This window comes from Diplotaxodon limnothrissa, linkage group LG6 (assembly GCF_057381915.1).
Source record: "Diplotaxodon limnothrissa isolate DT_005_m linkage group LG6, D_limnothrissa_male_GT1.1, whole genome shotgun sequence".
NCBI lineage: Eukaryota > Metazoa > Chordata > Actinopteri > Cichliformes > Cichlidae > Diplotaxodon > Diplotaxodon limnothrissa.
In genome coordinates this window covers 14,799,715-14,820,884 of record NC_140601.1, presented here as the reverse complement: position 1 = coordinate 14,820,884, position 21,170 = coordinate 14,799,715, and the positions used below count along the sequence as shown (strand labels likewise).

Genomic DNA, 21,170 nt, shown 5'->3' with positions numbered 1-21,170 from the left:
TCGGATTTCCATACAGGTGCGTCTGCTCCGGCTCTCGTTTGACTGTCAAAGCAGGCGCTGGTGCTTTTTTTTCTCTCCGCCCCCGCAAGCATCCAGCTTTACCGGGGAGGAGCGCAGAGGAGTGCCTTTACGCCGCGGAGAGCCGACACACACACACGCATATACTCACACAGCCTCCTCCCCCCACCGACTCCGTACTCATCTACCGGTGAAACGCCACCGACTCCCGGCCCTGAACGGTCCTCGCCGCCGCTGAAGCCCGGTCTGCACCCGGCAGCGCACACACTCGAACAGCGGTCCTCTCCCCGGTAGGCCTGACGGTAAGAGCGGCTTTGTCATTCACTCGCTGTCACCACACGTTCACGACGAGGTACATTTATGTCCTTCCTTTATGAGAGGGAGGACAGAAGCTGCTGTAAAATGGGAGGAAGACCGTGATGGGGCTGTAGCATTGCCTGTAATTAAATGATGAAGGCCTTTTCATGGACCGGTTGGCTGGTGGAGAAGCGCAGCAGGATGGATGCTGGTGGTGGAAACCGGCACCGGCAGCCGACCTACTTAGATCCATTAAAAAGATGAAGAGCAGGAGGAGGGAGACAGCTTCCAGTAGAGAGGGCTTAACCGATCCATGATTGAACTCTCTGGCTATGTCTTGCTGCTGTAATGTGGCCTGGGGCAGGGTGGGGCAGGGCACAAGTAATACAAATAAGATAAGAACACGAGACCTGTTTTCTAACATTAAATATATTAAAATATCCTGAGGTGTCTTAAGAAAGAGACAAAACGCGTTTTACCCTGATTATTTACATTTAAATGGTGTAACTCGATCCTTTTTCTGGGAACAAGAGAGAGAAAAATGGAAAACAGTTCATGACCTGCTCTTCTTTTAAGAAATTCGCTCTGTGACTGTTTTTCTTTGTGCTTTCCGTCTCCACTAAACGAATCAGTTTATTCTTGCTCTAGTATAAACATTTTACATGTCAACAGGATTCAAATACAATGGATAAACCTAACAAAATGAGGAAAGCACAATTTTAATGTGGCGTCATATTTTCCCACTAGCGCTGTCCCATACTGCGAATTTTGGTACGATCCAATACCAAGTAAATACAGGGCCAGTATTGCCGATACCATTACCGATACTTTTAACCAATAAAGGCAGCTCGTGTAGGGCAGAGCAGTGTGGCATAATGTAAGAGTTGAATCAGATTTGCCAAATTCTCCACACGTTTTAATGATCACCAAATCACTGATTTTGAACTTTCCACAATAACGCGTTAACACAACAATAACACAACTTTAAGCTTTTTATGTATTTTGAAGACCTGGAATGTAAACGTGCTGAAATTTGCTCTAGGCTATAAATAAAATGGATGCGACAGTCAACACAAAGGTTGAGACATTTTTCATAGCGCATGTTTGAAGCATATATTTTCTTTTTTTTAAAAAGAGAGAATAGAAACAAAATATCAAATCCTGTTGCGGCAGTATCAATCTGATGCCAGTATCAGTGTTGGTATCGATACTATCAATATTTGGATCACTCCTCCCACCTCATTAATTGAGTCAAGCCCTTTTACTTATTTTACTTCTGATCATTTTACTGGCAGTCTCTCTGAAACCTGCTTCTCCATTATGTACATGGACACTGCTGTATGCCTAATCCCACACAAACCATCCTTCTGGAGTCAGAGGTCAACAGCCAGTAAAATCGTATTCATCCACAGCTGAAAATAGTCCACAACACGAGCGCAATTTACACCTGTTAGAGTAATGTTTGCAAAAAGTTGTGTTTATTAGTTTTTTTTAAACGTGAGTTTTATTTTGAAAAATTAGAAAATAACACAACACTGGTTCTCTGTGCAGAGCTTATCCACGCAGTGAATTATGACTCAGAGCAGAAGCGACAACAAAAATACTCCCGCTTCAAAAAGGAGCTGGAGCAGGATCAGTCGGCTGCTTTTACTTCTTTTAGCACTCTAAAATTGGCGCAGTTGCAAAACAAAAACAAGCTTTAATCATCTGTGTAGTAGAGCTGTGCTCTTTCAGTCTCTGATCTGCGTGTGTGTGTTTGTGTGTATACACAACAGTAGCATCATGGAGGAGTGGGACATCCCACAGATGAAGCGCGAAGTGGAAAGCCTTCAGTATCAGCTGGCAATCAACAGAGAGAAATCTTCCATCACTGTCACTGAGTGAGTCCACCTGCTGCACACACACACTCGTTCCCTCTCTGTTCAGTACAGCGTGTGACCCGTTGCTGACCGTACGACTCTCTCTTTCTTTTATCTTTTTTTGTAGGCTGGTGAAATGGATCGAGGGATGTGTTTGTGAAGATCCATTTTTGAATCCGGAGCTCATGAGAGCCAATCCCTGGGTGGAGAAGGGCAAGTGTGTGATTCTCTAGCGGTCACACACACACACACACTCATATATATACGCACGCACGCACGCACACACACAATCACGGATGCATACAAACTGAAGGATGACGCACTGCACTAACTCACATGCTCGCTCACACACACGATCAGTGCTATCACCGCTTTTCTCTGAATGCTTTCTGTGGAGACGAGTGTATGTGTGAGTGTGCAGCACCGAGTAGCTTTCTAGAGGTTTGTTTTGATGAACAGCACCTTTTTATTGGCTCTTTACACTGTCAATCCAAATAAAGACTGTTTTGAATTTAACACGCATTGATTAAGATTCTTTCATATGATACAACAACAAGTGCAGCTGAGAATGAGACAGTAGCGTGTGTGCGCGTGTGTGTGTGTGCGCGTGCGCTACAGCAGATCTCTGATGTAAACATTTCGTCTGACAGCGTTGGACATGCCCTCATTAAACCGGAACCACACGTCACTGTTGCCCACTGCTGTCCCCATAGATAGATCTGCTCTCTTCTCACCTGCGGAGACACAAACAGGCTTTGAGTGCACTCATTCGGGTCCAAGTATTTTCATATTTGATTAAGCTGGTGGCTTTTTTCACAATGAATTAAAAAGTTCATACTTCAATTAATATAAATTTTCCAGTCCAAGTTTCTTAAACCAAAGAGTTTTCTGTCATTTCAGCTCAAACCAATGACTTTTACATCAATAAATCCCACAACAGAGCCGATGCTGATCTGTGTAACTAGTTTAGCTCCAGTTTCACACTAAGGGTGAATTCTTTTTTTTTTTCTTTTTTTTTTTGGATGGAGGACTTGAGGAGGTGGAAATAAGTTATGAACATCATCAGCCTTCAACTTCCAGTGGAAAATTTGCAGTTAGGCAGCAACACTGTTTATTTACAGTTTATTTTTAACTTGTTCTGTTAGCTCTACTTTTGGTCTCCTTCTCCTGAGGAGCTAAATGCTAACTACTTGCTAACAGTGGTGTCTTCCAGTGAAAACAGCCGCCTGCTGTAGTGTAAAAACGACACTATGAGAGCAGTGAGGCTGAAGCCGCAAGTACAATAAAAATCTGATCCATCGGCGTAAATATCTGTGTATCTGTGGCTCAACATAAAGCTCTGTAAAGACGATGAAAGCTGCAGACTGATAATCATTTAATCCATAGCATCCTTTCACTCTCACACTGTTGTCACATTATTGCATAATTCAACTATGCACCCATCTAAAGTACTGATGCATACCGTTGACGCCACCAGATCCAAATTAGTGCTTCTCAGTCCTCTCCACAAACCGATCCAATCAAAATAAAAGTCTGGGAAGCATTACAGAGGATGTGGAGCTGTGCCTGTTTTAGTAAATAAATCCTGCTTTGACCTACAAATGACCACAGGTCTGCGTTTCCACCCTGATTACACTGCTCATCAATGCCCCTGATGGTGTGGTTTCAGGAGGGTTAGTGCTTTTAATGGGACTTTTTGGTCATACGGTAAATAAGACATGCACAGAGACATGTTACGGGTCCTGAGCTAACGATGATGCACTTTTCCAGAACTGCAGGAGGGGTGGAGATTTAATGTATTAAAACAGCAGTCACAGTTGCCTCCACTGACTCAAAAGCACCAGCAGGCTCAGAAATGACCTTGAAGAGTTTTATTAGCATCCAAGGGCTACAACTGCTACATCTCAGGAAAATGTAGTAAACTGATTTTGAGGAATGCTGGACACTATTATTAATGTACATTTTAGGAAATAAATATTAAGTATGTTTGTTCTATTGGCTAATGCATAAATATAAGGATCGCGCTGTGCAAAGTAGTTTGTTTGGCTAACAGAGATCTGATAATAAATGCAAGTGGTAACAGTGCTGGCAGTCCAGCAGCTCTGCCTGCAGACTGCAACAAAAACGCTTAATTACCAAAGTTACATAACACACATTAGTTGTTACCTCTGGTGCGTGTGGACCTGATGTGCTTCGAGGCATTAAGTATTAAAAAAAAAATCAGAGCAGCCTGTGTTTTCCACATTTGAGATAAATGAAGTCAGGTACCTGTGTCTGATGACGGCTGTGGTCTCTGGGGTTTAGGGGCAACAGCTCGACCAAAGAAATCCACCTCAGGCTGCAGGACGCAAACACAACAACAAAGTGATGAGAAGGATGAAGTTAAACAGGAAGTTTCAAACGCTTTGTCCTCAATAACGAGGTCAATATCAGTGAACAATCACACACACACCCTCTCTCTCATTAGCCTTATTTCCCAGTTGTCTCCATCGGGGACTGTGACCCAGTGGCTTCTTATTAGCCTCATTCCTGCCCTCTAGAGGGAACTATAATAACTCATCTAGGCTCAGTGCAGACAGGCTGCTCCACTCTGGCTCCACCAGCAGGCACCAACTAACACCCACATGTGTGAGGAGCACAGTGACCACACCCTGAACATACAGTAGAGTCTATAACAGTAAACATGTTACCGGCAGTGGAAACTTGAGCTCTGTGTTTTTTTTCTTTTGTGCAGTGCTGCGAAAAACTAAGCACACCTCATGACTCAGTAACTTTAGCAGCAATATTGAGGTTGAAGGCATTCAGAGGAGTTTGCATGACTCAGTGACTACAAGGTGACCATTTCCTGTGGTTGTAAAACCGCCTCAAACCATCACCCCTCCACCACCGTGCTTAACAGCTGGTGTGAGGTATTTGTGCCAATATATTGTGTTTGGTTTCAGCCAGAAATACGTTGTTCTTCCTAATAGACAACGTTTCACCATGAAAGTGTGCCAAATGATAATCTTAAAGAATTAAAGAATAATCCCAGTGGATTATTTCAGATTTTTTTTTATGACAACATCACCAAAACAAAAGGCAAACATGTTGTGCAGCTAATGTGGACCAATCAGAAATTAGAGAAAATTTAAGATCAGTTTTGAACAAATAAACGAAGCCTGTATGTGGTTTATAAAGCTTTCTCCTACGGTAGTGCTTCTCCTCCCCGGTGTCAGCTGGTATACACTCCCACCCCCATGAACTGTATCAAAGGTTAAGAGGGGGCACTTTCAAGTTAAAAAAATAACAAATAAATTATTTAAATAAAAGAAAAAAATAAGTGTTTTTTCTGTGTTCAGGCCAAAAATAACAACTACAAATCAGACCATATTATCAGGCAGTGTTGGTCCAGAGCAGCAGTGATTTTCCAGCAGCTAACAGCGTGTCAAAGTGTTTGTGCGCCTCACCCTGCTCTCCACTGTGGTCTGCTTGACGATGTTCTCCAGCCTCTGCTGGTGGTTCCTGCTTGCTTTAGGACCGGCGCTCTTTTTGTCCTCCGCTTTCTACGTCACACAGACACGGCGCATTACAAACACGTCACGTTAATTAGCACGCGCAGGGCCAGGTGCTACGCGTGCCCGAGTCTCACCGGTGCTGGGTTTCGCAGCAGCATCAGTTGCTCGGCCCTCCTCATCTTCTCCTGCTCCATCTCTCTGCTGATGGTTTGTTTGGCCTGGTACGTCAGCTGGCGGCGCGGAGGCAGGCCTGGAAACCTCACCACCTCCTCGACGCGCCTGGAAACCCGCAGTAAACACAAACAAACGAGACGCTCGTTGTTTACACGCAGTAAACACAAATGCACTTGTGATGCAACTGACACTCGGCTGAACCCTGTTAGATGACGAACAATAACAAAAAGCTTCCACTTCTGGTGCCGTGGTTGTTGTTTTGGTTTCCCCCCCCCAGAATAAAACCCAGAATCTCTCATTCTCTAAAACTTTAATCCTCTTACTGCTGATCTCCAACTCAATCCACACACACACACACTCTCACTCACAGCCCTGTGGACCAATAAATACAATAAAAGCAGTCACACGGTTCAGTCGGCTATTTATTGTGGAATAGCGTTATGTCAACCGTGTTATCATTAGCATCTACATGTGCAGATATCATCTTTAACATCTGAATCCACACAATTCAACAGCAGTTCTGTAACAAACAATAAAAATGAACAACACTGGTTAAACTTCATATTACTAAAATCTAGCCGCAGGTTACTTTTAAATTCATTTTTAACCGTATTAGGACATATTAGGGATTTATAAGGACACACAGTCTTCTGCATGAAAGCAGACATCAGTTCTAGGGTTTATTTTAAATGACCTCTCCTCATCTTTCCCACTCTTCTTCCCTGCACATCTCCTCCTGCTCACAGCGTCCGACATGACCAATCACCAACTGCGGCCAAAAAGAGAGCAGTCCAATCAAATAATCTTGTCCTGCCTGAGCGCATCCGCTGTTTGTGATGTTAAATGTTTAGATCCACGGCTGCACTCTGTGCCTTTTATGCGTGAGATATCAGAGAGTGGAGTTGTGGTGCGCTTGAGAGGGCAGGTACAGAAAGGTGTAGATCAGCAGCAGCAGCAGCAGAGCCAGCACTAGAGGCAGGCCCCAGTCGTTGGTGACCAGCACTTCGTCACAGCGAGCCTGTAGAAAGGAGCCGTCCTGGGCGTCCCGCTGCTCCTCCACACGGGCCGGCATGGCTGAGGTAACAAGCTGGTTATCCCATTCTAACTGCAGCAGGCGCCGGCATCCTCAGAATCACAAAAATGAGGGTGAACATTAAGTAAAAGTCTCTCAAGTTAAAAATGCTCTTTTTCTTCTTTTATCCTTTCATTCCTCGACCTTTCAAAAGGCCACCTCGTCACTTACTGCCTACTAACCTATCTAACTTAAACCCGCCCCTCCTTCCATCCTCTCCTCCATTCACCTGCATCCAACGGTGAGGCTTTACTGCTTGCTACCCTGCTTCAACCACGACCATCACACACACACACACGCCCACCAGGTGTTAAGGGGATTAATCTCTTAAGCCTCCATGCAGAGAACCACAGTGTGGACAAGAGCAGTGACCTTCAACACCCCTCAAACACACATCAGCTCTGCATGAGTCCAGTGTACAGTGGAGTCCAGCCAAGTGTGCGTACGTGTGCGTGTACTCACGGCTCCAGCACGTAGGTGTACTGTCCCTCTGGAGTGCGGTCCTGCCTGTAAGAGAGATTGTATGCCAGCATGGTGTCGATCAGCTCACGCATCTGCTCCTTCTCTCTGCTGCTGAACAGCTGTGGATTCACCTGAAAGAAGAATAAGAAACTTTGATATCATGACCCACCCACATCTATCTAAGCAGACACAGAGGCTAAAACCTGGCATTTCAGGTCCTACATTTACAATGCTTTTTGTCAAATTTAATGTTTGATGTGCAAAATTTAGGTTTATAAGATCTGCACCATAAAACCATAGATTTGTTTTAAAAAAAGGCATCATCATCATTGCATTCTGCACATTTTGCACAGTTTTGGAGTTTGGGCTGAACATACAGGCATGTACCAAGGTTACAATGTAAGCTTTTACATACGGGCCGTAGTTTGGGACAGATGATGTCGAGAAGCAAGGTGAGGATATCGAGGGTCAGGCTGAGCTGACTGATCCTCGCTCTGATGCTTGCTGGGGTGTCGGCCAACATGGTGGACAGAGCGTTCTTGCAGCTGAGGAGCCGGGAGGAGGCCTGGACGGGACACAATAGTGACTGATCAGCAATGATGCCTTAAAAAAACCCAAACAAAAACGTGTTCTTCTCCTTTTATCACTTTTCCTTCGCACTGCTGCACAGGTGTGTGTAGGAGAGTCGTACCTCGTGCTGGCTGTGGGGATAGCTGATGCGGGGCACGTTCGTGTGGGCAAACAGGAAGTGAAATGTGATGGAAAGGAAGGGCAGGTATTTCATCAGAGAGAAGTTCTGCCCGTGCAGAATCACGTGGCTCAGCTTGTCTGAGAAGGCCAGCCAATCCAGCGCCTCGCACGCGCTCTGGAGGTTTGGGTCCCTCACACGCATGGACAGATAATTATCATACAGACCCTGAGGAAAAGAGATGTAATGCAACATTACACAGTGAACCATGAACTACTTTATATTCTGGAAACTTCCACATGAGTCAGTGCTCCTCCTCAGCTTTTCTGTACTGCTCATATTAAGCACGGTTAAAGTTTCAAACATTGAGGTCAGCGTGAGTTAAGAAATCCCTGTGAGCCAAAAACTCAGAAGCCCCACCCACCTGCTTTTCAAACCTTCTGTTTATGACAAGCAACCAATCAGAAGAGAGTCGGTTTAAAGGTGCAAGAGTTAAAGAAGCTCGTTTCAGACAATCGATGAGCTGAGGAGCGGCGTGAGGGCCCGATATAAGATAACAAGCAATTTGAAATGAGCAGAGCAGGTCCCATAGAGTTTCCTGTATTACCTGAGAAACCTTTTCATATTCTCCACTAGACGAAGCCAGATGCAAGATGTGCTGGAACCTGTGAGCTCCACTTCCCAAACCCGGTCCGTCCTCAAACCCCTCACCGACACGTTTCCTGAAAATAATGAATATTTATCAGTAATTTGCAACATATGGTCCTCTACACACCTCAAACACCTGCTGTACCTTTTATTTGTGCCAAAGATTTAACATTATCTTATGACGGTTTACGATGGTCTGGCGGTCGTTTGTTTTTCAGGAAATTCAGTTTTATTTATATAACACCAGCCACCTCAAGGTGCTTTATATTGTAAGGTAGAGACCCTGCAATCACATGACCGCCTGTGAGTAAGCACTTGGCAAGAGTGGGAAGGAAAAACTCCCTTTTAGCAGGAAGAAACCTCTGGCAGAATCAGGCTCAGGGAGGGAAAAGAAAAGACACAGTGACTCGTTTCAAGGCTTCCTACGACTTTCACCTGCTTCAACTGAAGACTTTAAAAGACATTTTAATACTAAGCTCAGTTCATATGCGCTATGATTATCTTCAAGGTTTATCTATTTACTTAGTGATATTTGCATAATTTTCACACCCATAGGTGTGAATCGTCATCTCTCTCTCTGTGTTAGCCATGTGACAGACTGCTGGCCTGTCTCGGGGAACTCGCCGTACCGTTTTGTACGTGGTAACTGGAAGATTTCCTGCCATAGATGGAACAAGCCTTTGTTCTGGTCCTTCTGCCCCACAGAGATGCTCTGAATCGTCTTGCTGTCCAGCTGCTTGACGCCACGACTATGAAGGAACTGGACAGAAGCACAAACACATGTTTACACCGAATTCTTCACACTGGCTGTGCATCTGCCGGGCTTTCCTTCTCAGCCGCGGCACCCACCTGCAGCGTGTTGATGCAGGACCGGATGTCGTTGTCGGTCTTCTCGCACAGTGACATCAGGGTGCCCGTGTCTGCCTTCAGCCCCTGGCGGAGTGAGATCTGCAAACAGCGATTTCGTTTAAACAAGGATCAGCAGCGCGTGTCGAGATGTGTGCGTGCATCTGTGACTATGCTGACCTCTGCCAGTCTCTGTGCCAGGCGGGAAGGCTGAGTCTGTGGGAAAGCCAGGAGGAAAGCCTGCTGCCTGAGAGGCCGGAGAGCTGGGACATAACTTAAAAAGAAACAGATGACTTTAAAACGATAAAGAAGTAAAAATAAAGTAAAAACAAATAACAGGTATTCACAGTTCCCACTCTGCTGTTAATGCCACAGTTTCTCTTACAGGTCGTTACAGATGCAGATGATTGGTCGCAGTAAGATGGACTCCCTCTTCTTCTTCTTCTTCGCCGTCTCCGCGCCAGCCTCACCCCCGTGTCCGTCTTTCCTGTTCAGAACTGCCAGCAGTATGTTGATGGCGGCCTGCGGAGCACATCAAAGGGCAAGGCATTAAGAACGGCTGCGGTCAATTAGCTGCTCTTTACCAATTTAAAGCAGGAGTGTACCGCAGGTGCTCCGTCAATCTCATCGATAATGAGGCAGTTCGGCCTCTCATTGGCTCCCAAAACGGACTTCATCTGTGTCGCTGTGTCGATGCGTTTCTGGAACACCTCGGCGCTGCGATCGTCACTGCACAAACATCAACAACGCCAAGTGAGGCTGTGAAGGAGTAGGATGACAGTAAACCTGCCATCTCCATGACTTACTGCCACTATCTGCTCACTTATTATTATTGTGACTAACCTGGCATTGATTTCAACCACGTTGTACCCAGCATGCTTTGCAATGACATGAGCCAGGGTGGTCTTCCCCAAACCTGGAGGACCGGATAGCAACGCCACCTGGAGAGAGGCCAAAATAAATCACACCGTGTGTAAAAGCCAGGTAATCAAATGCAAACAGATGTGACAGATGTGCAGCTTTTAGACCTTAAATTTGGGTCGTTTGTACTGGTCCAGTTCTGCCTCCAGCAGCTCCTCGGTCACCTCAATCTTGCTCTTGAAGCGATTTTGATTCTGATTTCCTTGATTGGGTTTAAATGCGTTCTGATTGGCAGCCTGTCTGTCGGATCGGGCAGGGCGGGACTTCCTCTCTCTTCCAAACACTACGGTGTCCCACAGCTTCAGCCACTTGAGCAGACAGCGGTTGGTGAACTGAACGACACAAGACGCGCCACATCAACAAGCCGCCTCCACAAAGACTTTAGAATAAGCCTTCCTCCTTAAAGTCACACAGAAACACTGCACATCACTTACATCGTCGCTGAGCAGCTCTGTGTAGTGACGCGGTGAAAATCTGTCCACCCACAGCCGAGATGCTCGGCCCTCTGTGTCCTCTGGATCCTCGTTTTCTTCATCTTCTGGGTTTTCAGACTCAACTAACGCGTCGTTTACACTGCTGGAATGTGACATAAACACAAAAACGCAGTTAAAACTCCTGCTCGTGTATGTAAACTCAGTCTTGATGTGTCTCAAACGAATGAGATTGTGGATATTAGAGGGAAATGAGCTTCTTCCAACAGGTGGCTTGATGCTCCCTTAGAGATGGGGTGAGGAGTTCAGTTGTACAGGTCAAAGCAGAGTGGTTACTCCTCCGCATCAAAAGGAGCCTGTTGATGTGGTTTGGGTATATCAGACTGAGGGAAGACCTCGGGCCAGAGCCAGGACAGGCTGGAGAAATGATGTCTCTTGGTTTCCCCCCAGGCGAGCTGGAAGAGGTGGCTGGGGAGAGGGAGGTCTAATTTTCCCCTCTGAGACTGATACTCCCGTGCCCCGGATAAGCGGCAGATAATGGATGGATGGATCACACAGCACTTATTCTGTGCACTTCAACCACTCCATCTACCCCATATCACACGACCCATATAGAATCACAAACTACATAACGTGCTTGTGTTTGGACTGTGGGAGAAAGGCTGAGGAAACCCACTCAGGGACATCAGGTGGGATGTAAACCAAGAACTTGCTGTGAGGCGACACCGCTAACCACTCCACCACTCACGCCATCTTATCAGTCTCAGCTGATGTTTTCTGTTTTTGTTATTTTACAACCAGCCCAGTCTGTGTCCTCTTTTGAGCCCCACATGAGTGTGTTGATGTCTGTGAGTGAAACAGGAAGTGAGTTACCTGGCTAACAGCTCTGTAAGACGCTGCGATTCCTCCACAACCTGTTGGTGGCGCTGCAAGATTTCAAAGGAACACGAGACATTGATGTGACTTTACAATAATTGTATGTTCTGCTATTAATGTAAGGGCTACAGCGCCTACATTATATCACACATTTTCAAATGAATTATATTTATAGGCTTTTGTCACACTGGAAATCTAAACGCTCTTATTCTTAGATCTTCCATAACGAGACGAGCAGATGAAAAGTCCCTCTACTACGTGCTGTAGCTATGAGAGCTGTACATGTAGAAAAACTGCTAAGTAAGCTACTCTTCTATATCTCCCAGTCCTTCAACTTAGCCCCTGTTGTGCAGAATTAAAAAGTTAACGATGACAAAGTGAAGCAGAGCGTTAAAAAGCATGAAAGCTGTCCACTGAAGCTGCGCTTTGTGTTCTTCATTCATGCTTCTTTGAGCTTTGAGGAAAGCTGATGCTGCGACAACTGAATATGTGAAGATTATTTCTTGGGTTTCTTCATCTTCTTATTAGCATTTAGCCATTAGATTAACACAGAACACTAGCCAATCAGAGTTAGGGTCGGGACTTCGTGGTCTCTGTAAGTAGCGTGATGATGAGATTTCTTAATTTGCTTTTAAGTTTATACTTTAAGCACATCTAAGGTCATCTTTGAGGTCAATATTAATTCTATTAATAGATTTCAATATAAATCCACTTTTTTTTTTAAATGAACACAATTTTAGTGGATAAAAAATATTCTTGGTAGATGCATTTTTTAACACTGGGTGCAGGGAAGGTAATGAGTCACTCACCCTGTCTGCTTCTTGCTCTCTCAGCAGTCCTATCGGCACTGCCAGCAGCCCCAGTCCACCCTGGGAGTTTGGTACTATTCTGGAGTCTGCTGTCTGAAGAGACACATGGAAATGTAGAGAGAAATAGAAATATTAACCAAACTCTGGAAGCTGCAGCTGCTGCACATGCTGCCTGTGCGAAATTCAGCCTCACGGATAAATAACCGGGGGGCATTTAACCTTTGTCTCTGCGTTCTCTTTCTGTCGGAGGTAGACCCGATTCCCAGACGAGTCCGTCACACTGATGTAGTCTCCCTCTAAAGGAGGTCGCTTCAGCACACGCAGGGATGCCGGCGCCGCTGTGGGAGGTCGCTGTGGAGTCAGTGGAATCTCAGCAAAGCCGCTGATATCCAGCACAGCAGGGGTAGAGCTGGAACACAAAACATGTTCAGAAGTCTCAGATTTATATTAAAGGCTGAAATCACGCTTTTGTACAAGTATGATTTTAAAATAACAATTTTATCGTGCAGGTTATTGTTATGCCCATCTCCACGTACAACAATCCCATCAAGGACAAAAACAGAAACTGCTTAAATATGATGGAAAAAAGACGACTGCATTCAGCACCAGCTACATCTGCTCCTCAGGCACCTGTGCGCCGCTGTGCCCCCAGCAATACTCGCCACTTTGCTTCAAATGACTGTCATGTATTGTTTTTAAGTGCATCTTACTTGTGTGTGAGTTTCTGCATTAAAATGTATTTCCGCTAGAAATGTTTGGGATTTTTAGGAACATCTTTTTGCTCCGGTATCAATTGAAAGAGATGCAGATGAATGTTAATATAATACATGTCTATTATTGATCTCAATACAATAGTTCAATAAAATCGCCACAATATAACAAAGCAAATGAGCTCAATAAGTAAAAATCAAGGTAAAAATAAAACATAAATAAATAAAACACATTGAAGGTGTCTCTGAGTAAAACAGGTCAAATTCAATGATGCTAAACAAATCATTTAAAAAAAAAAACTACCTGATGGCGTGAGAGGGCTCATAGTGCTCTGGAGAGGATGGCGGTGTGATGTCATCACTCAGTGAAGGGACTTTGCTCTCTTGAACTTGTGCTGCGTTGAACAGTCGCTTGACCACACCAACGTCCTGCTTCTGTCGCTTTGCCTTTGGAGCTGGAAGAGGCAGGCTTAGATTAAAGCTGCAAATTAGACAGGTGTAAAAATACAGGTGCACCCCGAGGGTGAACTCACTGATGGGCTGATTGTCCAGCAGGTGCTCTATATCCGAGATGTCGTCTCCTGGACCCTGACTGTGGCGTTTCCCCGGCTTGCAAGTTTCGTCTACGATGTTAAAGCACACATAAAATCATACATTAATTACTTCCTGGAGACTTAACCCTAACTTTATCTATCTTAACTTTATCACCACCATCCTCCTGAGCCTGACCGATTTGCTATCAGACCAGTATGGCTGTTTGCTGATCAGCTGACAAATGAAGAGGATGAAGAAGTGGTAGAAACACCCTTCAACCATGTTATAGGTGCTGAAGTTGCAAAGTCTGTCCTCAGAGGGCGCTCTGCAACTTCCCTGTTCCCAGCATGTTTATATAGCCACAAACAGCCAGCTGAGCAGTCCGTCTTTATGGGGTCACGGGGGTTGGAGACAGAGAGCACTCACATGTACAATTTAAAATGAACCAAACTGCATGTCTTTGGACTTTGTCAACCAGTTCTCGTGTTATCGCGTTTCAGAATTTATTTTATATTCTACTCTGGTTTATAAACGTAACAATACATACAAATAATACAGTTTGACAAAGGGTTAGGTATTGTATATAGCTATGAATAAGTATGAATTAATGATGTCAGAATCACGAACAACTGTACCACTGTGTGGTAAATGATTACTTTAAACTCTTCTCATTAATATGGGGAATTATTAGGGATAATAATGGAGCAGATTACATACATCTTCTGATGTGTGGAGCCTGTTTCATCAGAATAGACAAAGGACTAAACAAAGAATTTAGTTATAAGTCTTATTCAAATACCACATAGTATGTATAATCATGGAGTTCACACACCCATTGAGGGAATAATAAACCAAACAGAGACAAAAGTCAGCATTTTCTTGGATGTATAGTCCTGAACAGAACAGCACCATCAGTGAGGTGTCAGAGGGGTCCGAATTAGTTTTGCTGGATGATGATAATGTTAACTTCACTTGATTTATCTGGTGTTGCTAGTCCGGTTTCCTCTGCAGTTATCTGCTGGTGTAGGAGCATCTGAAACTGTGACACCAAGAAACTGAATAGGCTGACTGGGAAGGCCAAGGCTGTGCTGGGGAGTCACTGGTCTGGCTGAAATGACCAAAATGCATAAGAAAAAGAGCATTCAGGCCCCTTTTTCCCTTCGTTTTTCATAGCATAGCTTCAACAAAGTGATGGAAACATTCCTTAGAGATTTTGGTCCATATTGACATGAAAGCATCGCAGTTGCTGCAGATTTGTCAGCTGTAGATCGATGATGAGAATCTTGTGTTCCACCACAAGCTAATGGATTGCAGAGAGGCCATTCGAATGCAGAGAACTCGCTGTCATGTTCAAGAAACCGGTTTGAGAGCATCTGTGCTTTTGTGGTAATTGTGTTATCTTGCCAGGAGCAGACATCAGATGATGCGCATACCATAGTCATAAAGGGATGGACATGGTCAGCAACAACACTCAGATTCTCTGCGGTGTTTAAATTATACTCAGAAGTATGCCAAGAAAATATATCACACTACATTTCACATTCACCAGCCTTAATCATGGATGGATCTATGTTTGTCTATGTTTATGAGTAAAGTCTGGCCCTATAATTTGAACACAGCAACTGAAGTCACAGCAGAGAACATTTTTCCAGTCTTCTACTCTCCAGTTATGATGAGCCCGTGTGAAGTGCAGCCTCATTTTCCCGTTATTAGTTCAAATTCAAATTTTTATTTGTCACGTACACAGTCATACACAGTACGATATGTAGTGAAATGCTTGGACAATTATTATTATTAGTTATTAGTTCACAGAAGTGAAGTCTGCAGTAGCACATCTGCATCGAGGTTTGATGCAGATCTGCAGAGATTCTCTTCTGCATACCTTGTTGTAATAACAATAATACAAATAACAACTTATCTCCCTATCATCGTGAAAACTGCCCAGCGCATCGCCGGAGCACCACTTCCTGCCATAAAAGACATCTACAGGAAGCGGTGTCTGAAAAGGGCTGGGAAAATCATCAAAGACCCCAGTCACCCATCACATGGACTCTTCACCCTCCTGCCCTCTGGGAGGCGCCACAGGAGCCTCCGGACTAAGACCACCAGGTACCGGAACAGCTTCTTCCCCACAGCTGTCAGACTCCTGAACTCTGCCTCCTGACATCTGACCCACGTTAAACTCATGGACTGAACATACACACACCCACAATGGACAACTGTACCCTCAAACACAATAATAACATGGACTGAACCACCACTCACAACCACTAGCACTTTATATAGCCTCTGTAGAAACTATCTACACCCTCACTTATCTTAACTGCACTACTGTATAGCTCTGTGTAAATAATCATTCTGTACATTCGATAATTTTTAATCCTACAACTGTTTACAACTTGCATAGTTCCCATTTCTGTATAGCTGTATATCCCAGATTCTGTAAAGTTATTTATTTCATATTCTGTATAGTTTTTCATATTTATATCCTGTTCATATCCTGTACATAGCTTGTACTCACTACAGCCTGTACATACTTATAGTTATAGAATATTCACAACATACTTCATACCGTGTACATTATAACATACCATAATAGACCCATTTCTGTAATATACTCACATATCTATATTATTGCTAATATATATTGTAATATATCTATATCACTAAAGCACTTCTGGATGGATGCAAACTGCATTTCGTTGCCCTGTACCTGTGCATGTGCAATGACAATAAAGTTGAATTCTATTCTATTCTATTCTATCAGCTCAGAGCAGTCGGCCCCTTCTCCTCTGACCTCTGGCATCAAAAAGGCACAGAGAAAACTGCCACTGGGTATTTTCTCTTTTTGGGCCATTCTCTGTAAACCCTGAATATGGCTGTGCAGGAAATCCCCAGTAGATCAGCAGTTTCTGGAATACATGACCGTGTTTACATGCCTAAATGCATTCAATTGATACGACGTGACTAGCTGGTTAGATATGTGTGTTCACATATCTACACATATACTGTATATTAATAACCTATTTTTTACTTTTATAAAGTCACAGCTACACATATCTAGATGTGTGCGTTCACATATCTACATATACGGGTGAGTGTATAATCACTGCCTCTAAGTCTTATTTGCAAACTCTACTTTTTATTGCACCTGTACAGATATCTCAAACTCTATTTTCATTATATTTATTATTTTTCTTTATCTTGTGCTATTATGTTGTAGCTTGAATGTATGCACTTCTATTTCTTTTTATTCTACCCGGAGTCTGTTTTTGTTGCGTTTTGCTCGATCCGAACTCACTGACACAGCTTTCCCAAAGATCCTGAAAGCCATTTAAACGCACCTCAAGAGCCGCACTGTTCAAAAGCAAAGCAGCCCTAAATTAAGTCTACTCCTAAACAAAAACTCCACTTTTCTACGACGGTTTCCGAGAAGTAGCTCGGCGATTTAACAGTTGAATCATAGGCTAGCTACCCTTTTGGTAACTTGAGTGTTTTGGACTCACCCTCCATCTCAGCCAGCACCTCCAGCTCGTCGGCAAACTGCTCTTCGAAGTCGTCGTGTACCTCGAACACTTCATCGTATTCGTCCATTTTGCCTGGTCCGATAAAACCCGAGACACGGCGGCTAAATAATCAGGAAAAATATATTTCCCCCGATAGCTTCTTTCTCAGCTTCGACAGTAGCTTTGGCACAGTCGTGTTCCCGGCAAATTTTTTGTTATGAAGTATTACATCCGGGTAAGTCCGTTGCCCTCACTCCTGATTGGCTATCGCAGTTCTTTCCTATTTCCCGTCATACACTACTTAGCTAAATGATCTGAATATCTGAAAAAAATGCCGACATTTCCCTGTAACAGTGCGACTAAATGTGTGCCAAGCTGTCTCCCTTAAAGCAGAATCGTTTCAATTTCAAATAGATAAACCTTGTTTCTGCTTGTTTGACCAGAGGGTGGCGCTGTCACTTCTCTTTAGTGACATAGCTCGGATGTGTTCATTTCCTGCCCGATTCAGATAATATTTTTTGCGCATATACCTTTGAAGTTGCTTCTTTGACATTTTAATTTGGATTAATTTGGAAGGTTTTCTCTTGAATTAACATCAACTAACTCTGCACATATTTAGTTAAAATGCAGTCAAACTTGCAAGTATTCCAATAAAATGCACTAGTGTTGACATCAAAGTCTATCTCCCAGCCCTAGAGAAGATTTTCTTTATTCATTACTATATTATTAATGGTAAATGGTAAATGGCCTGTATTTATATAGCGCTTTACTAGTCCCTAAGGACCCCAAAGCGCTTTACACAACCAGTCATCCACCCATTCACACATACAGACCTCTATGCACACCAGTTATTCTTATCGCTTTTACCAATACCACATATGATGTTGCACATGGTAATATTGTATATTAATAAGTTATTTTTAATTTTATAAGGTCATATTTCCACTGTAAACAATGCACTGCACTGTTAAAACTCATGAAACACAAGTTATAACATCCACATGTGTGAATATTACAAATAATAGACCTTCTGATATCTTCTTATATATTTTTTCTATGCGTTTTCTCAGTTTGCTGCTTTTTACCACCAAAAGCTTGAAACAAACTGCAAACAAATTTACATCAAGTGGAAACTTAATTAAGTGATATTTTCTTAAAACGTGACTGGTGGGCTTTCTGTTACCTGTTGCTGTGTGTTTTGCGAGTGTGAGAGTGGGGTTTTGTGTGGCTCTGTGTGAGAGAGAGATTAATGATGATGGTGTGCGTGACGTCAGGCCGTCTCCATCATCGCCATCTGCTCCTTATAGCGGACAAACACCGGCCAGCGGCTTGTGTGTGACACTGAGTTAATTTCACATCAGGGAGCACAAAAGCAAGACCGATAAACTCTCCCTGACACCCACTCTTGGACTTCTCCATCCTTTCATGCTGTCACCGATGAAAAATGTACGGGTGTGCTCAGAGAAAAGGCTTTTTCACTGTGAGGCCAGCAAAAGCAAACATGTCAGAAAACATAGCTACAAACAATTGTGTGAAACAGTAAAGGTCAGAACTCTTCATACAGCACTGGCTTTATACAGATGAAATATCCAAACTGATGATGACTGATGAAAGAAAGGTAGAGAAAAATAAACACTAAAATTGAAAAATACATGTATTTGAGAAAAAATAGAGCTTTTAAAAACTGCAGTCAGGTCCGTATGATTTTTGAAAATTAAACATATTTTCTCTAAACCACCTCAGTAGAGTTTATGTAGTTAATCAAAGATGTACAGACTAACACAATTTGACTGATAATTTGATTGTTTTTCATTCTTGGATGAAGTCTCACCATAAACTGTTTCCTTCACTTATCATACCTCCAGATCTATTTTATTTCACACGCTCTTTGTCTTTCCACATCATTCATCATAATTTAGTTGTCTTCTGTGGTCTTTCGGGCGTTCTTGGTGCTGCAGAGCTGACCGCTGCATTCCTTCTTTTTGAAAATGAACCAGATAGTTGATTTGGTCACTTGTAAAGTTTTTGTCATCTCTTTTTCGTTTGGTTCATTTTGGATTTTAAACCTAACGATGGCCTGCTTCACTTGCATCAACGTCTCTCTGGACCTCACATCAAGAATTCCAGTAAACAGCTACCAAATGCAAGTTCTGCTTTTTGTATCAACTCTTTCTATATACTTAATGTATCATGAATTAGCAAAAGAGCAGATTTCACCTGGCCATTAAGCTGTTTCTCAGTCAATTGTCCCATTAAGTTTCAACCTCTGAAAATGGGGACTGTGAATTAAAAACACCTGTAATTCCTAAACTTCAGGCACATCTCGATCGACTAATCTAAAATCCGCTGTGGTGGTGTACAGAGGCAAGATTATAAAATATGTGCTACTGTTCAGATATGAATGGCAAATGATTCTCATATAAATGGTAAATGGTAAATGGCCTGTATTTATATAGCGCTTTACTAGTCCCTAAGGACCCCAAAGCGCTTTACATATCCAGTCATCCACCCATTCACACACACATTCACACACTGGTGATGGTAAGCTACATTGTAGCCACAGCCACCCCATATAGTGCATTTATACTCTACCTGAGCAATCAAAGCACTTTATACAACTTTCCTGGTTCGTACAAGCACTTTGTTGTCTACCTAAGGGTTTTCTCACACGTTCATATTCTCATGTGCAATGACCTATTTCAGCATCTTGCCCCCGGATATTTGGCGTGCAGACTCGACCTGCTCTACCTCCTGAGCTATAACCACTCGATGTCTGCATTTATGTACCCAGTATAAATAAATAAATGACAGCACAGTGGAGAGCATACAGGAAGAGACAGAATGGCGAGGACATACAGCAGAGGGCTGCAGGTCAAAGTCAAATCCGGGCCGCTGCATTCAGCCTTTAGTGACATATGGTTTCCTGCTCACACTGTTAGCTAAACTGGTGCCACTTAAAATTTAAGCCTAAATACATTTTTACAATCTCATGACCTGCACAATGAGGCAAATCCTTTTTTTTCTTCATTTTATCCATTTGTTAAGATCTCATACTCAAAATAATTTATGTAAAAAGGGAAATACAAATTTTACACACATTAAAAAAATGTTTGTGTGAATGAGTTTTTACAGACTGTAGCACAGGCAGATTTTACAGCAGCAAATTTGCCATGAAGTAACAGGTAAGCATTAATTAGGGGTCTGATATGAAAGCATCCAGGTGTGTGAACTATACTATAGACAGAATGAACTAAACTACTACTATTCATCAGAATAGCTGCTGTAAGAAGAATACACTATATTTATTATCCATTTGTGGCACTTTTCCAGCATTTCCAGCATCTTCTTTTGTAAAGAAAGGCCTCTATGGGGTCTTATTTACTGTATCACCTCCTGAAGATATCAGGATGAAACCATAAACAGCTCAGACACGTTCTCACACACTTCCACTGACCCTGCTTAGCACTTCCCAGAACAGATTTTTGTGTGTTTAGACGCTAATGATTATAAACTTGTCATCGGCAATGATTGACCATCTGTGTGTGTGTGTGTGTCACCGTGGACTCTGATTTACATCAGTACTTCCCTGCTCGCACACACTGTGCACTCCATTATCCCCTAGCAGAGTGTGTGTGTCAGCACTTCAGGTGCCACATTAAGGTGATGTGTTTAATCATCAGTTCAGCCACTGGTCTGCCCTCTTCACACTCAGATGTAACAGTGTGCCTCGAGATGTTTTGGTAGCAGACCAGTCAGCTCGCAGGCGAGGGCCAGGTGTGTGTGTTTGACAGCGTGAGTGCATTGGATGGGAAGTGAGCATTTAAA

At 43.3% G+C, this 21,170-nt stretch overlaps 2 protein-coding genes across 2 annotated transcripts; one reads left to right on the top strand and one right to left on the bottom strand.

The window, feature by feature from the left end:
- The first annotated feature begins 2,097 nt into the window (after positions 1 to 2,097).
- Positions 2,098 to 2,407, top strand: gng13a (guanine nucleotide binding protein (G protein), gamma 13a). The gene is made up of 2 exons (XM_085355737.1): positions 2,098 to 2,195; positions 2,302 to 2,407. The coding sequence occupies exons 1-2, from the start codon at positions 2,098 to 2,100 to the stop codon at positions 2,405 to 2,407; spliced, it is 204 nt and encodes a 67-aa protein (XP_085211863.1).
- A 379-nt stretch (positions 2,408 to 2,786) lies between these two features.
- On the bottom strand, positions 2,787 to 17,433 carry chtf18 (CTF18, chromosome transmission fidelity factor 18 homolog (S. cerevisiae)). Its single transcript, XM_085355736.1, has 22 exons — positions 17,346 to 17,433; positions 13,839 to 13,928; positions 13,610 to 13,760; positions 12,815 to 13,004; positions 12,596 to 12,688; positions 11,784 to 11,836; positions 10,914 to 11,055; positions 10,587 to 10,811; positions 10,402 to 10,499; positions 10,164 to 10,287; positions 9,944 to 10,080; positions 9,739 to 9,832; positions 9,562 to 9,660; positions 9,342 to 9,472; positions 8,672 to 8,786; positions 8,068 to 8,292; positions 7,792 to 7,941; positions 7,377 to 7,507; positions 5,803 to 5,947; positions 5,621 to 5,716; positions 4,443 to 4,512; positions 2,787 to 2,908 (listed from the first exon to the last, which is right to left on the bottom strand). Exons 1-22 carry the CDS (start codon positions 17,431 to 17,433, stop codon positions 2,787 to 2,789), a joined length of 2,769 nt encoding a protein of 922 aa, XP_085211862.1.
- Between the last annotated feature and the right edge of the window lie 3,737 nt (positions 17,434 to 21,170).